The following is a 17909-nucleotide window of genomic DNA, read 5'->3' on the forward strand; positions in this document are numbered from 1 at the left end:
CAAGCAATTCCTGCTTTTCAAATTGCCTCTGTATCCATCCTCTAATCGTCATTTTTGTGGTTACTGTTGAGTTGTGTCTAATTCCTCAATACCCCATTAGGGGTTTTCTTGGCAAAGATACTAGAGTAGTTTGCCGTTTCCTTTTCCAGCTTATATTTTTAGGTGAGGAAACTGAGGCAAACAGGGTTAAGTGACTTGCCCAGGGCCACACCACCGGATTTGAACTCAGGAAAATGAGTCTTCCCTGACTCTAGGTCTGGCACCCTATCCATTGTGCCTCCTAACTGCTGCCCCTCATTAGATCCTTCCAGTAACCTCATTGGATAGGAGTGGTTATTTTATGCAATAAACATCAAATGTTAAGGCTCAAAGAGACTGGCCCAAGGTCACAGAACTAGAACTAGAACAAAGAACTAGAACAGGCTGTGGTCTTGCAACTTGTAGTTTCAATGATCCATTCGCCTCACCATTTTATGGTTGCTCTGTGGAGGACAAGGAAGGGTTGGACCTCTTAAATCACCCCTTGTAGATTTTTAGTGAAGAGGTATTCCCTCCAAAGAATCCATCACAAAGGGATTTTGGAGCATGGGTTCTAGGTCATCATGGGAAGCTAACAGACATAGCTACAAAGACTTCTAGAATTGAGGGAGACAGTATCACCAAAGGAGTCAGTTCATTCCCTGGATGTGTCAAGGATTGAGATGAGATGGGGAAGTGATACCATGGCCCGGACATCAAACGCATGCCTGTGAGAAGGAAGCTCTTAGAAACACTGCTAGAAATCTAAGACAACTCCAAAAGCCTCACAGTGGAAAATGCCATTCACATCCAGAGAAAGAACTCTGGAGTTTGAATGCAGATGGAAGCAAACTATTTGCCCTCCTTTTCTTTTGTTGTTTTGTTTCTTCTTTCTCGTGGTTCCTCCCATTAGTTCTAAGTCTTCTTTACATCATGACTAGTGTGAAAATAAGTTTAATATGAATATGTAAGTAGAGCCTATATCAGACTGCATGCCATCTTCAGGAGGGGGGAGGAGAGGAAGGGGGAGAAAATCTGAAACTCAAAATCTCATGGAGGTGAATGTTGAAAACTAAATTATTAAAAAGAAAGGAGGGGGGGAGGGAGAGAAAGAGAGAAAGGAAAGAAAAAAAAGGAAGAAAGAAAAGGAAGGAAGGGAGAGAGAAAGAAAAAGAGAGAAAGGAAGGATGGAAGGAAGGAAGGAAGGAAGGAAGAAAGAAAGAAAGAAAGAAAGAAAGAAAGAGAGAAAGAAAAAGAAAAGAAAGAAGGAAAGAAAGGGAAGAAAGGAAGAGAGAAAGGGAAGGGAGAGAGAAAGAGAAAGAGAAAGAGAAAAAGAGAAAGGAAGGAAGGAAGAAAGGGAAGGGAGAAAGAGAGAAAGTGAAAAAGAGAAAGAAGGAAGGGAGGGAGGGAGGGAAGGAAGAAAGAAAGGGAAGGAAGGGAGAGAGAAAGAGAAAAAGAGGGAGGGAGGAAGGAATAAAGAAAGAAAGAAAGAAAAAGAGAGAAAGAAAGAAGGGAGGGAGAGAGAGGGAGGGAGACGGGGAGAGAGAGAGAGAGAGAGAGAGAGAGAGAGAGAGAGAGAGAGAGAGAGAGAAGGAAAGAAAAAGAAAGAAAGGAAGGAAGGAAGAAAGAAAAGGAAGGGAGAGAGAAAAAGAGAGAGAGAAAGAGAAAAAGAAAGGAAGGAAGGAAGGAAGGATAGAAGGAAGGAAGGAAGGAAGGAAGGAAGAAAGAAAGAAAGAAAGAAAGAAAGAAAGAAAGAAAGAAAGGAAAAGAAAGAAGGAAAGAAAGGGAAGAAAGGAAGAGAGAAAGGGAAGGGAGAGAGAAAGAGAAAGAGAGAAAGAGAAAAAAGAAAAAGGAAGGAAGAAAGGGAAGGAAGAAAGAAAGGAAGGAAGGAAGAAAGGAAGAAAGAAAGAAAGGAAGAAAGGAAGGAAGGAAGGAAGGAAGAAAGAAAGAAAGAAGGAAAGAAGGAAAGAAAGAAAAGAGAATTGCGAGGCTCTAGAGCCACAGCTTCCTGGGGCACTGCATTGAGCATCCTCCTGAGGGCACCACAGGACAGTTAACATTTTTGACCTAACTTCTTAATGGACAGAACTGTCTCATTTGGTCCAGGGTCCTGTGAAAAAATTACTAAGACACTTAGAACACTACGAAACAAAGAAGTTTGGAAACTTCTGCACTAGAGGACCAATCCTGCAAGGCCAGGAGGCTTCCGGGAAGGAGTTAGATTAGCCAACCGACATTGCCCCAAGGGTTCCTTCTCATCAAGTGTGTTCTCATTAGAGGAGATCATTTTTCTCTTGGTTTTGCCAACTGGGGTGGGCAGGTGAAACCTCCCATTTCATTCCCAGCACCAAAACCTACTTCAGGCCCACATTTGGATCATTTAAACTGTCACTTTACTAATCTCCTTGCCTTTTGTCTCTTCCCCTTCCAGTTCTATTCCACATACTTTAATCCAGGTACTACCTCATCAGAAACTTTTAGTCCAGCTTTCTGCTCCCTACAGAATAAAGTCCTGGCTCCTGCCTGGCATTCAAAGCCCTTGATAGTCTGGCCTCAGTCTACCTCTTTGCCACCTTATTCCCCCTCCCCCACTCCCAACCATCCATTGCTCAACTCCATTCAGTTTTCAATTCCACAAACATTGTCCAAATTGGTATGATGGTTCCCTAATCATAATTTGCACATTCTTATCTGTTCTCTTTCCCTCCTATGGTATTTTCTAACCCCTTTTCTCCACTAATCCAAATCCCATCCTTCCTCTTCAGGGCCCAGGGTTCAAATCCCAACTCTTTTGACTACTAGCCCAATCTACAAGGATCAGTTTTATAGCACTTAATGTCTGTACTTCTCATCTGATCCTTAAAACTCACCACAGAAGACCCTTTCCCCCCATTTGTATGTCCTATGTCCCTAACTGGATTGTAAATTCCCCGAGGGCAAGGACCACGCCTTATGTTTCTTGGGCATATAATAGGTGTTCAGTAATGATGGATAGGTAAATGTGTTACCCTGGAGGAAGTGAAGTCTGTGCCAGCTAGGCAGCTCTTACACAAGTTGAAAAGACAAAAGTACTGGCATGGTGATGAGTAAAATGTCCGCTGTCGAGGATGGCTAGCCTGATTGATGTCACAGACTTTTTGCTCACAGAAACTTCAGAAACCAAGCTACGGAGAAGGGCTGAGAGCTCCATTGAAAAATCACAGTGCCATAGTCATGGAATAAATGAAATGGTTTATCTGTTGTGTGTAGACTGGATGCTCGGGATTCTAGGACACTGGAACCTATACCGTTTTGGATCCGTGGTTTCACATGAGGGAAAAAAAACGAAGAATAGAGGAGTGAGTGTTGGCTCTGAGATAAGAGCAATGACCTGATTGTCTTGTGAACTTAAAATTATTATAATATGGATAGATGCCTGGTCTTAAAGCAAGAAGGCCTGGGTTCAAGTCCCACCCACCCCATCTTGACACATACTCACTGTATGACTGTGGGCAACTTAACTCTCTCAGTGCTTTAGGCCAAAAGTGTCAAATTCAGATAGAAAGGGGACCACTAATATGTACACAAGGATCTCTTTGGTCCTCATGTTGACTTAGTTTTAAAATGTAATATTGTCTTGTTTTATTGTATGTATGTTTATCTTGTTAAATATCTTCCAATTACATTTTAATTTGGTTCAGGCTGCACTGTTTGATGCACTTGCTTTAGGCAGCTTTCTATGATGTTGTTTGTCCTTTGTTCTGAGAGAGGACCATGACTTCAGGGAGGTGATTCCATGACTTGCAAGTGAATTGGATTTAAGTGAGGGAGAGCTGTGCAAAGTCACCAGCCTCACTTTCTCCTCCAGAGCCATCTGGGTCCAATGGCCAGATACCACTGAGATGGCCCCGTTCTAAGATGATAGGCCACAGAGAAGATACCAATTCAGCCTGCTCTGGTAGAGGAGAATTCTCTTACCTGAGGGTTCCCTATACTAATAAAAGTCACAAAGTCTAGTTCCTATCTCTATAAAATAGTGACTGCTCATATCTGTCTCTGATAAGAATTGAAACCAGATGCTATTAACCTGCTTTATAATGTTTGCCTTTGATGATCTGTTGAAACCTATAACCAGGGGTGGGGAACCTGCGGCTTTGCTCTGTAAAATTTGGATTCGGTCAAAAGGCGGAAGGCGGCACCGGCTTCAAGGCTTCAAGGCTGAAGGCTCCCCACCCCTGCAGGTGTAGACCCTTTCTCAGAATGTTATAAAATGCGTCAAATAAAATACATAGGATTACAATGGAAACCAATTACACTGAAGTAGTTATCAAAATATTTGTTTAAAAGTTCATGGAGCCCAGGTTAAGAACTGTCAGGTTCTTAACCCCAGGAGCTAAAGCTGGGTTAGGAATCTAGGTTAGAGATCAGAAAGCTTCCTACCCACACCTGAATCAGGAGACTTTGTGACAGGTTATGGAGAGCTGGAATCTTTCTCCCTCGGTTATTTTATAATAAGAACAGCCAACATTTGCATAGCGCTTCCTATGTGCCAAGCACTGTGCTAATAATAAGCTCTCTACAATTATTATTTCATTGGGTCCTCACAACCAGCCTGGGAAGTAGGTTCTATTGTTAACTCCACTTTACAGATGAGGAAACAAGTGTCTCAAGTTGGATTTGAACTCTAGTCTTCCTGACTCCAGGTCCGGCACTCTATGCACTGCACCAACTAGTCTGAAAAAGAAAAAAGGTAGCCATTATTTGGGGGTGATTTAGATGTAATCTCTTAAAGTTACTTTCAAGTTGTAAATTTCTCACGTGAGGATTATCTAAGAATGGAAACTGATTTTAAACTAAATAGTTTATTGAATACTTTCTCTCTCCTTATGACCAGAAATTTACTTTCAGAGCCATTCCGGTGGGCTCCTCTCTGGCTAATAGTGCCCAACCCTCATATTTTGGACACTTGCATACTTTCTTCACCCTCAGTAAACATTTACCCTCAGTCTATTCCCCTTTGTTCTTTAACCCCTGGCAGCTCTAGAAACCAATAATGAGCCTACAGGAAGAGAGAGCCACATGACTCCAGCTTCTGAGGGCAGGAGAAGAATGAAGGAAGAAACACACCAGGTAAGACGGCCCTGGGTGGTGATAACTTTGAGTTGGGGCTGTTGGCGGTGGGGAGGAAACAGGCATTGAAAAGCTGTTGCTGTTGAGTGGATGACAGCCAGTTGCTTAAACTGTCAGATAACATCTGAAATGCTGCTCAGAGCCCTGAGTTGGAGCCCTCCCTAATCTAAGTAAACTCCTGCCTGGAAAGATCCCCATTCCACTTCCAGCTTCTCTTAGCTTTAGTAACTTTGGGTGTATAACCTTGGGAAGGGAGTCAGCCTGTCCAGGGGAGGAGTCAGTTTTGACCAGGGAGCTGGTGGGAGGAGCGGATTTCCCTGTGGATCCCTTTGGGGGCACAGGCAGATGAGGATTAGGAAGCCACATGATGAGGGAGTTCTGGAGTCTTTGGCCAATATCTAGCCTGTGCCTTAAAGGACTCAAGTTATGGTTTAAAGTTTCTATGATTTTTCGGAGAGTATCTACCTACCTTAGTTGGGATGAAAATGCTTCCTTTGAGGTATGTGTAAACAGCCCTGAACATTTTGATGTGAGCCAGAAGGACACAGCTTTCTAGATCCTAGAGGGGTTAGAGGTGAGTCATAACAAGAGTCCTTTCCAACCTAGGACTGTCTGAGAGCAGCACTCTCTACTATTGGGGAGGTGGATTCTAGTTCCTGTCTTTCAAAAGTTCTATATCTGGACTTGAGGGTGCCTCCTCAGCACTGATATCTTTGGTGCTGGAGGTAACATCCAGAAACTGTAAATAGATCGTGAAGGAGGAGGATGTCAGTGACAAAATGGCCTGTGGGGACCCTTCTGGTAGGATGGCTTGGTATTAGTTAGGTCTTGAGTGGTTCAACTGGTAATGTTGATGATCCTACCTGCTTATGTCTGTAGTGAAATGGACCTTGATTTCCCAACCAGATAAAATATAGACAGTAAAAGAAAGTCATAGATGACCTAAAACTGAAAATAATTTTAAAAGTACATTTGGCATAAGAAAGCAAAGGCTTCCTAAGGCAATACTGTATAGGTACCACCAATCCCTGTCTCCAAGTCCTGACTTGATCCTGCTTCTGTGAGTGAAGGAGGAAGCCCCAAAAGTTAGTAAAGGTAATCCACATGTGAATAATGGAGAAGTGACTGCAACTTGGACCTTGATAGAGGGAGTAAGATTCCTCTCCCCAATTCTCTGGATGGTGAAAAATCAAATTGTCAGATTTTACACTGTTCAAGTTGGCCCTAGAATCCTATGAATCCATCCTCACTGGGAGAGGGTGGTTACTCCTTATGTATGTCTTATGTCTTCAAGGTTGTTTCACCAGGCTGCCACCTGTATTTCAGCCAGATGAGGAGGTGAGGTCTTTGGCAGTCTCTTTGGGGCTTAGTTTTATCATTTGTATAGGAGAGCTAACTAGATGATTGCTAAGGTCCTTTCCAGCACCAAAGAGTTTATATACTTCTATGAAAATAAAGCTCGAAGCAAGGAAGCAATTTGCTCAAACAGGGAGTTAGTGGTAGAGCTAAAGATAAGATTAGAACCCAACTCTCCTGACTTTTAGTTTAGGACTCATTTTACATCAATCCAGTGCTTAGCCTAGTGCCTGCTTTAATGGATGTTTATTGGTTGATTGATGATGAAAACTTTTTTTTGTTTTTTGACTAGACTTATGATTTTTTTCTTTTTTTTAATTTAATTTTATTTACTTAATATATTTAGTTTTCAGCATTTGATTTTCACAAGAGTTTGAATTACAAATTTTCTCCCCATTTCTACCCTCTTGCCCACTCCAAGATGGTGTATATTCTGGTTGCCCTGTTCCCCAGTCAGCCCTCTCTTCTGTCACCCCACTCCCCTGCCATCTCCTTTTCCCTTCTTCTCTTGTAGGGCAAGATAAATTTCTACACCCCATTGCCTGTGTATCTTATTTCCTAGTTGCATGCAAAAACTTTTTTTTGTTGTTTTTGAACGTCTGTTTTTAAAACTTTGAGTTCCAAATTCTCTCCCCTCTTCCCTCCCCACCCACCCTCACTAACTAGGCAAACAATTCAACATAGGCCACATGCGTATCATTATGTAAAACCCTTCCACAATACTCATGTTGTGAAAGACTATGTTTTGCTCCTTCCTAACCTATTCCCCTTTATTGAATTTTCTCACTTGACCCTGTCCCTTTTTGAAAGTGTTTGTTTTTTATTACCTCCTCCCCCATCTGCCCTCCCTTCTATCGTCCCCCCTTTTTTATCTTCTTCCTCCTTCTTTCCTGTGGGGTAAGATACCCAGTTGAGTGTGTATGGTATTCCCTCCTCAGGTCAAATCCAATGAGAGCAAGATTTACCCATTCCCCCTCACCTCTTCCCTTTCTACAGAACCGCATTTTCTTGCCACTTTTATGCGAGATAATTTACCCCATTCTATCTTTCCCTTTCTCCCTCTCTCAATATATTCCTCTCTCATCCTTTAATTTGATTTTTTTTAGATATTATCCCTTCAGATTCAACTCACCCTGTGCCCTCTGTCTGTCTGTCTGTCTGTCTGTGTGTGTGTCTGTCTCTCTCTATATATATACATACATATATGTACATATCTACATACACACACACACACACACACACACATATATATATATATATATATATATATACATACACATATATATGCGTATTCCTTTCAGCTGCTCTAATACTGAGGTCTCATGAATCATACACATCATCTTTCCATGTAGGAATGTAAACAAAACAGTTCAACTTTAGTAAGTCCCTTGTGATTTCTCTTTCTTGTTTACCTTTTCATGCTTCTCTTGATTCTCGTGTTTGAAAGTCAAATTTTCTATTCAGCTCTGGTCTTTTCACTGAGAAACTTGAAAGTCCTCTATTTTATTGAAAATCCATATTTTGCCTTGGAGCATGATACTCAGTTTTGCTGGGTAGGTGATTCTTGGTTTTAATCCTAGCTCCATTGACCTCTGGAATATCATATTCCAAGCCCTTTGATCCCTTAATGTAGAAGCTGCTAGATCTTGTGTTAGATTTTTTTCTTTTCTAAAAATTTATTTTGTATTTTATTTTTCCCCCATTACATGCAAAACAATTTTTAACATTTGTTTTTAAAACTTTGAGTTCCAAATTCTCTCCCTTCCTCCTTCCCCACACTCCCACCCCACCCCCCATTGAGAAGGCAAGCAATTTGATGTAGGTTATACATGTGTAGTCATGCAAAACATTTCTACATTAGGTTGTGAAAGAAAACATAGACCAAAAAAAACTCATTAAAAATAAAGTTAAAAAATTATGCTTCAATCTGTATTCAGATTCTTTGGAGATGCATAGCATTTTTCATCATAAGTCCTTCAGAGTTGTCTTGGATTATTTTATCACTGAGAATAACTAAGTCATTCATGGCTGATCATCTTACAATATTGCTGTTACTTTGTACACAGTACATTTCACTTTGCATCAGCTCATGTAAGTCTTTCCAGGTTTTTCTGAGAGCATCCTGCTTATCATTTCTTAGAGCATAATAGTATTCTGTCCTAATTTGTTTAGCCATTCCTCAGTTGATAGGCATCCACTCAATATCTAATTCTTTGCCACCAGAAAAGAGCTGCTATTAATATTTTTGCACATATAGGTCCTTTACCTTTTTTAAAAATCTCTTTTGGGATATAGACCTAGTAGTGGTATTGCTAGGTCAAAGGGTATGCATGGTTCCAAATTTGGGGCATAGTTCCAAATTGCTCCACCAAATGGTTGGATCAGTTGACGACTGTACCAGCAGTGCATTAATGTCTCATTTTCCCCACATCCGCTCCAACATCTGTCATTTTCCCTTTCTGTCCTATTAGCCAATCTAATTGTTTTAATTTACATTTCTCCCATCAACAGTGAATTAGAGCATTTTTTTCATATGGCTATAGATAGCTGTATGAAAATTGATTACTTCATCTGAAAATTGTTTGTATCTTTTGATCATTTATCAACTGGGTAATGGGTCTTACTTTTTATCACTATAACTCAGTTCTCTATCTGTTTGAGAAATGAGGCCTTTATCTTGCTTCAAAAAACTTGCTTCAAAATTTTTTGCACAGTTACTATTACTAAGTGTACTTCCCTTAATGCTATTCCTTCCCTCCCTGTTTATTCTATTCTTTCTCTCTGCTTTACCCCGAACCTCCTCAAAAGTGTTTTGCTTCTGACTACCCCCTTACCCAATCTGCACTTCCTTCTATCATCCCTCCCCTGCTCTTTTTCCCTTCCCTTCCTACTTTCCTGTAGGGTAAGATAGATTTCTATACCTAGTTGAGTGTGTATGTTATCCCCTCTTTGAGCCAATTCTGATGACAGTAAGGTTCACTCGCTTCCCCTCACCTCCCCTCTCTTCCCCTCCATTGTAAAAGTTTTACTTTTATGTGAGATAATTTACCCCCATTTACCTCTCTCTTTCTCCCAGTATATTCCTCTCTCACCTCTTAATTTTCTTTTTTTGGATATCATCCCTTCATATTCAACTCACACTTGTGTCCTCTCTCCATATTTACTCCTTCTAACTGATCTAATAATGAGAAAGTTCTTATGAGTTACAAGTATTATTTTCCCATGTAGGAATGTAAACAATTTAACCACTTGAAGTCCCTTATAATTTCCCTTTTCCTTTTACCTTGTTATACTTCTCTTGAGTCATATTTGAAAGTCAAATTATCTATTCAGCTCTGGTCTATTCATCAAGAATGCTTGAAAGGCCTCTATTTCATTGAATGTCTATTTTTCCCCCTGAAGGATTATACTCAGGTTTGCTGGGTAGGTGATTCTTGGTTGTAATCCCAGCTCCTTTGCCCCCAAGAATATCATATTCCAAGTCTTCTGATCCTTTAAGGTAGAAGCTGCTAAATCTTGTGTTATCCTGACTGTGACTCCATTATTTCTTTCTGGCTACTTGTAATATTTTCTTCTTGACTTGGGAGCTCTGGAATTTTTCTATAATATTCCTGGGAGTTTTCATTTTGGGATCTCTTTCAGGGGGTGATCGTGGATTCTTTCAATTTCTATTTTCCCTCTAGTTCTACAATATGAGGACAATTTTGCTTCATAATTTCTTGAAAAATAATGTCTAGAATCTTTTTCTTTTTTTAGTCTTGGCTTTCAGGTAGTCCAATAACTTTTAAATTATCTCTCCTGGATCTATTTTCCAGGTCAGTTGTTTTACCAATGAGATATTTCACATCGTCTTCTATTTTTTCATTCTTTTGGTTTTGTTTCATTGTTTTTTGATTTCTCATAAAGTCATCAGCTTCCATTTGCTGAATTCTAATTTTTAAGGAAATATTTTCTTCAGTGAGCTTTTGTATCTCCTTTTCCATTTGGACAATTCTACTTTTTAAGAAGTTTTTTTTTCATCAGTAAATTTTTGTGCCCCTTTTTTCTGTTTGACCAATTCTGCTTTTTAAGGCATTCTTCTCCTCATTGACTTTTTGAAGCTCTTTTACCACTTGGCCTGTCTGTTTTTTAAGGTGTTATTTTCTTCAGTGTTTTTTTTTGTGTGTGTGTCTCCTTTACTAGCTATTGACTTGTTTTTCATGATTTTCTTGCATCACTCTCATTTCTCTTCCCAATTTTTCCTCTAGCTCTCTTACTTGATTTTCAAAATCCTTTTTGAGCTCTTCCATGGCCTTAGACCAATTCATATTTTTCTTGGAGGCTTTGGATATAGGAGCTTTGACTTTGTTATCTCCTGAGTATTTGTTTTTATGTTCCTTGTCACCATTAGTAACTTTCTATGGTCAGAATTTTTTTCTATTGTTTGCTCATTTCTCCAGCCTATTTCTTGACTTTTAACTCATTGTTAAAGTGAGACTCTGCTCCCAGGGTGGAGGGTGCAGTGTCCTAAGCTTCAGGGGTGTTATGTAGCTGTTTTCAAAGATACTTCTAAGGACTTGTAAGTTTTCAGTTCTTCCAAGATGATATGATCTAAGGAGAGGTGTGTTTACTACTCTCCTGGCCTGTGGTCTGATCTGTGAGTGAACGCAAGCACTCTCTTTTCTGCCCTGGAACTGTGACAAGAGTCCCTGCTCCACTGCAGCTGCATGCTCTGGTGTGGTAGTGCTCTTCCTCGTTCTGGGACTCCCACCCAGGACTGCTACCTGGACCTAAGTATGGGCAAAGCAACAGAGTCTTGCCTCAGTGCTAGTAAAGAGACCCCTGTAATCTTCTAATTAGTTGTCCAATTCTCTTACCCTCTGTGGGCTGAGAGTTTCAAAAGCAGCTACTGCCACTGCTGATTCAGTGGCTCCCAAGGGCTGTTTCTGGTTTTCTGGGGCTGGGTTTGTGCTGGCACCGCCTGCACTGGACTGTGCTCTACTCTCACCCTGTCCTTTTGTGGGTTCTGTTGCTGCAGAAATTGTTCTATGACATTATTTAAAGGTGTTTCAGAGGGATTTGGGGGAGAGTTTAGGCAAGTGGCTGCCTTTTCTCCACCAACTTGGCTCCTCCCAGACTTATGATTTTATCAGGATAGGGCATTTCTGCTGAGAAACCTCTTTACCAATGTAGATCCACACTTTCTCTGCAATATAAGGTCTTAGGTTGTTACTTGCCTGGGGGAGACTACAGGCAAAAAATTGTACCCACAAGATACATACAGTGTAAATGGCAGCTAATCTCAAAGGGAAGATAATAGCAGTGAGGGAACTAGAAAAGACTTCCTACAGAAGGTAGAATAAAATAAAGGAAGCTAGGAGAAAGAGGTCAGGAAGGAGAGTGTTCTAGACATGGGGGACAACCAGTAAAAAGAAGGTACAGGGTCAGGTGATGGAGGGTCTTGAAGGAAGAGGGAGATTCTGTTAGTGGATAGTAGGAAGGGAATGCATTCTGGAGGTGCAGGAGAGACTGTACAAAGGCATGGAGGGAGGAAATGCAGTGTTGTGTGTGAATAGAGAAAGGGCCACTTTGGCTAGACTGTAGAGTATGAGAGAGGGGGAGGTCCATTGAGAGTGGAAAGGTAGGTTGGGGCAAAGTTACAAAGGCTTTAAAAACTAAACAGGAGGAGTTTATAGGGATCAACTGAAGTTTACTGAGTTGGGGGAGGGAGTTGACATGGTTAGACTTGCCTTTAAGAAGAACACTTTGGCAATGGAATAGGTGGATTGGAATAATTCTCCCCCACTAGACTGTAAATTCCTTGGAGGCAGAGATTGTTTTTTGCTTCTTTTTGTATCCCTAGCAGTTAGCACAGTGCCTGACCCATAATAAGCACTTAATAAGTGTTGATTGATTAGCATATGGAGAGACCTGAGGCTGAGAGAACAACTAGAAAGCTAGTAGAGACCAGCACTGCCCATTCAGAAAGATTCTTCAATTTGCTTTCTTGTTTTAAATTTTAAATTTTTTATTTTTTATTTTTAGTTTACAACAGTCAGTTCCACATAACTTTGAATTCCAGATTTTTCTTTCCCCCACCTCCCTCCCCAAGACGGCACGGAATCCAATATATCTTCTACATATAACTTCGCATTGAACTTACGCAAGTTGTTGTAAAGAAGAATTATGACCAATGGAATGAATCATGAGAAAGAAGAAACAGAACCAAAAAACAAAACAAAACAAAACCCCAAAACAAAAAAAAAACTGAGGGAAAAAAAAACAAAGGGAAAAAAAAAAGGCGAGCATAAAGTGTGCCTCAATCTGCATTCAGACTCCATAGTTCTTTCTCTGGATATAGATAACATTCTCCATCATGAGTCCTTTGGAGTTCTCTTTGCACCTTGTGTTGCTGAGAAGAGCAAAGTCTATCAGGATTAGTCCTCACAGAATCCATATATCTGTGGTTGTGTATAATATTCTCCTGGTTCTGCTCTGCTCACTCAGCATTATATTGTGTAGGTTTTTCCAGGTTGTTATGAAGTCCATATCATCCCCATTTCTTATAGCACAATAGTATTCCATTACCTTCACATACCACAACTTGTTCAGCCATTCCCCAACTGATGGGCATCCCCTTGATTTCCAATTCTTTGCTACTACAAAAAGAGCTGCTATAAATATTTTTGTACATATGGATCCTTTTCCCACTTGTGTGATCTCTTTGGGATACAAGCCTAGAAGTGGTATTGCTGGGTCAAAGGGTATTTTTATAGCCCTTTGGGCATAGTTCCAAATTGCTCTCCAGAATGGCTGGATCCATTCACAACTCCACCAGAAATGAAACAATGTTCCAATTTTCCCACATCCTCTCCAGTATTTATCATTTTCCTGTTTTGTCATTTTAGCTAATCTGACAGGAGAGATGTGGTACCTAAGAGTTATTTTGATTTGCATTTCTCGAATCAGTAGTGATTTCGAACATTTTTTCATATGCCTATAGATGTCTTTAATTTCTTCCTCTGAAAACTGCCTGTTCATATCCTTTGACCATTTCTCAATTGGGGAATGACTTGTATTCCCATAAATTTGGCTCAGTTCCCTGTATGTTTTAGAGATGAGGCCTTCATCAGAGACACTGGTTGTAAAGATTTTCTCCCAGCTTTCTGCTTCCCTCCTAATCTTTGTTGCATTGGCTTTTTTTATACAAAAACATTTCAATTTAACATAATCAAAATTATCCATCTTGCACTTTATAATGCTCTCTATCTCTTGTTGTGTCATGAATTCTTTTCTTTTCCATAAATCTGGTAGGTAAACTATTCCTTGCTCTCCCAAATTGCTTATAGTATCAGCCTTTATTCCTAAATCATGAACCCATTTTGACTTTATTTTGGTGTATGGTGTAAGATATTGGTCTAAGCCCAAGATTCTTCAATTTTCAAAAATAAGTTTAAATAGTGAGCCCCCTTAGCACCTCTCTATACAGATGCAATTAATTTTTTTTTAAAACTCACTTATTACATGGGACAGAAACTCTTCCTCAGCTTACTTTTTAAGTTGAGAGAGGCAAAAAAATGTAAAACCAAAACAGGAGCTAATGGCCAAAAAGAAAAGTAGCCCTTTCTGAAATGATCATAGAAACCATGGGAAATAGTAATATGAGTTACTAAGATCCTGGTTTTAAAAAACAGGTCTTATGTAAAACTTGCCTCATGTCCCCATCTTCCATCTCTCTTTTAAAAAATATCCTCTATGAGGCAATCTAGGGCTCAAAAGTAATCCATGTGCTTCTCTCCCTCTCCCTTTCTCTCTCTCTCTCTCTCCCTTTCTCCCCCTTTCCCCCTCTCCTCATCACATGCAAACCTACCTTGAAACGTCCCAGCTTTGAGCCTTGCCCCTTGTGCCCTCAATCAGAAACTTGAGGAGGGACACGTGGCCTACACCTACTGTTGCCCTTTACATAGCCTAAGTCAACTGTTGGTCCCTCATTTACATGTCATATAATTGTAGAGTTTTAGGATGGAAAGGTTCTTTGAAATCATCTTGCGCACTAAGTTGAGAGTACCCTTATTTGCTTGACCCCTGTTCCCATCCCTTAACCCAGATAGACTTTAGAGAGGTGGGACTGAAGGCAATGGTGACCTGGGGTCTCGTAGTTGGAGAAGTCTGTCTAGATGGTCAGGGGGAAAATAAGTAAGCAATTCTCCCAGCTGGTGCTAAAAGAGACCTGAAGCAGATATCAGTCAATCAAGAATATTTGTTAAGTGCCGCTGGGCAGCATTGCTAGGCACTGGGGATACAAATACAATGACTAAAGTAATCTCTCCATGCAAGCAGCTTACATTCTAATGAGGGAAAACAACCAGTTCACATCTAAATATATTCATAATAATTATACAGAGAATAAATTCAAAATAGTTTGAGAAAGGAGGACACTAGCAATTGAGGATGTCAGGAAAGGTTTCACTTAGAAGTTGGCGTTTAAGCTGTAGCTTGAAGGAAGAGAGGGGTTCTACTAGGCAAGAAATGAGGAGGGAGTGCATTCCAGGCACTGGGGATGGCCAGTGCAAAGATCCTGGATATTGGAGGTGGCTTGTTGGGGAATGAGGAAGAGTGGGGCCAATCTGGCTGAACTGCAAACCTGAGGCTGCCAGCCTTAGAGAAGGTATTGGGCAATAGTGCCCAGGACATGCCAGAAGGGGGTGATTAGGTTCTGGGCCTAGAGAGGTGGAGTTTGGGATGATGGGTAGAGACAGACATCCTGGAGAACCATACCGTCTCTTGGAGGAACACATGGAAGACCATGATGGTAAGGAAGCGGAAGTAAGGGGGCATGCTGACAGAACTACCATCCTGAGGGCACAGACATAGAATCAGGAGAGGAAAAGAAAGCCCCAAAAGCCAGGAGATGAGAGGTATCATGGCATCCATTTGTTGGATTCCATGTATTACATAAACATCACTTTGATTTCTTGAAGGACAAATCAACAAATTTCATCAAATTCTCTTGCAACTTCTTACCTTATGTTCTTGGGCTCAAAGCTCACTGCAGACAATGACTGCAGTCATGACATTAAAAGACACTTGCTTCTTAGAAGGAAAGCAATGGCAAATCTGAACAGCATACTAAAGAGTCCAGAAATCCCCTTGCTGACAGAGGTCTGTGTAGTCAATGCTATGGTTTTCCCAGTAGTAACATATGGCTCTGAGACTTGGACTATAAGGAAAGCTGGGCATTGCAGAATCAATGCTTTTGGATTGTGGTGCTGAAGGAAACTTTTGAGAGTTCCTTGGATGGCAAAAAAAATCAAATCAGTCAATACTTAAAGAAATTAATTCAGCCTATTCACTAGAAGGTCAAATACTGACGCTGAAGCTTAAATACTTTGGTCACATAATGAGAAGACAGAACTCATTGGAAAAGACCTTGATGTTGGAAAGATTGAAGGCAAAAGGAGAAGGGGATGGCAGAGGGTGAGATGGATAGATAGCATTATGGGAACAACAAACATGAACTTGGACAGACTTCGGGAGATAGTGGAGGACAGAAAGGCTTGGCATGCTATATGGTCCATGGGGTCATGAAGAGATAGACACAACTGAACTACAACATGTGCCAGGCACTGTGCTAAGCAGTGGGGTACAAATAAGAAAAAGAAAGCCTGTGTCCTCAAGTAGCTTACAATCTAATGGGGGAAGACTACAGAAAAGGAAGCTGAAAAGGGGGGGTGACCACCAAGGGGTCTTGGGGACCAAACCTAGCAGAGTTGCTGATGGAAAGTGCCATGTTAGAGGAAAGCTAGGAAGGCTTTGGGAGGAGCTGAGTGTTCCACCCTCCACCCCTCCAATCAAAGGAATGGGGAGGCTGATAAGATGTTGAATATTAAACTGAGTAATTGGCATGATAATTCTGGTCATCATTTTATCTTGGGTGAGGTGTGAGGTTCCGTGGAGTTCAAACAAAGCAGAACTGCTGAGGGAAAGACAACTTTAGAAGCTAAACAGAGGAGTTTACATTTAATTCTGGAGGTAATAGGACACCAATGGAGTTTATTGAATAGGCAAATGGCACAGTCAGGTCTGTGCTTAGGGAAATCACTTTGGTAGCAATGTGGACAATGAACAAGAAGTTAAAAACTATTTTCGTAATAATACTAAGACATTTTAATTTCTAATACAGTAAATGTTAATAGCTATAATCTACATAAACAGAAGTTATTTAGGGTAATTTCTAAGAGTGTCAAGGGGTCCTTGGGAGAATCGTGTGACCTGTCCAGGGTCACACAGCCATGAGACCTTTTCCTTTGGTCTCCCTAGCTGCTGGGGCTTCTAGCCTTGAACAAATTACCCTCTGTTTACACTACATATGTTTTTTATTGACTTATCTGTGTCCAGGTTGTTTCCCTTGTTATACCATAAGCTCCTTGAGGGCAGGGGGATGTGTGTGTGTGTGTGTGTGTGTGTGTGTGTGTGTGAGAGACCTCAGTTCTAGGCACAGTGGAACACTTAATGTTTGATTGATGGTGTTAACAGGCTTTTACTGAGCAAGTCTTTGATCTGAGAATGAGGAGATAATGAAACAGCAGTCCAGAGACAAGTGCCAGTAATCAGGTAGCTATTTAATTAGTTAGTTTCATTATGAGAACCAATTTGCAAATTGGGAATTCTTGGATCTGAATTCTACTTTAAGTGAAGACTGAAATTATATACATAAATCACAATGGGAAAGGAGTGGGGAAGGTGGATTACAAACGATCTTTTCTAGGGCCAGAGTAGTTTCCCATGACCAGCCCACAAATCCCACAATACTAAAATACAGGTGTTCTGAAGTTCTGTGGGAAGAGCATTGTTCAAGTCTTTGGGGGTCATTACTTGGTGGGTCACAGGACCCGAATTTTTGTGACAGGAACAGGTTCTACAATCTTTGATTCACTTTACTTTAGGTACCCTAACAATGTTGTCAAAATCTGGTTATTTCAAGCTGCATTGCAAGCTTCTGACTCACAGGCCAAAAGAGGCAATACTGAAAAATCTAATCTGTTAGTAAATTCATTGCACATATCACATGGATTAATATGAAAATTATAATCCCTTTCACAATGGATAGAATGTTGAAGCATTTTAAAGATATCTCAACAACATCTCTCCCCTCTCCCCAGTACAACCATACTAATTTATGCCCCCATTTTCTACCTAGACCATTTAAATAGCCTAGCTGCCTGTCAGTCCAGTTGAGAGGTAGGGAACCTGCCCCCTCTCAGCCACATACAGTCCTCTATGTCCTCAAGTGAGACCACATGTGGCCTAAAGGCCAAAGATTCCCCACCCCTTCCTGGTCTAGTCCTTCTTCCCCAGCCCCACCCCAGCCCTACTTCAGATTCTTTCCTCCCAACTTTCCACATGGCTGCCAAAGGAATCTTCCTAAGGCACATATCTGAGCATGC

General features: G+C 40.8%; 1 protein-coding gene across 3 annotated transcripts in view; it reads left to right on the plus strand.

The window, feature by feature from the left end:
• The first annotated feature begins 4723 nt into the window (after positions 1-4723).
• The window catches only part of FPGS (folylpolyglutamate synthase), a 31952-nt gene continuing 18766 nt past the window's right edge, over positions 4724-17909 (plus strand). The window contains exons 1-2 of one of the 3 annotated variants that reach the window (XM_036752736.1): positions 4724-4747; positions 5036-5127. In XM_036752736.1, the coding sequence (XP_036608631.1) occupies positions 5077-5127 (51 nt within the window). In that variant the 5' untranslated portion in view covers positions 4724-4747; positions 5036-5076. Of the gene's footprint in view, positions 4748-5035; positions 5128-5460; positions 5702-17909 lie in introns of those variants that run through there. The other 2 variants (XM_036752734.1, XM_036752737.1) reach the window with 2 other exon arrangements.

The sequence above is a fragment of the Trichosurus vulpecula genome, chromosome 3, assembly GCF_011100635.1.
Source record: "Trichosurus vulpecula isolate mTriVul1 chromosome 3, mTriVul1.pri, whole genome shotgun sequence".
In the NCBI taxonomy this organism is placed as follows: Eukaryota; Metazoa; Chordata; class Mammalia; order Diprotodontia; family Phalangeridae; genus Trichosurus; species Trichosurus vulpecula.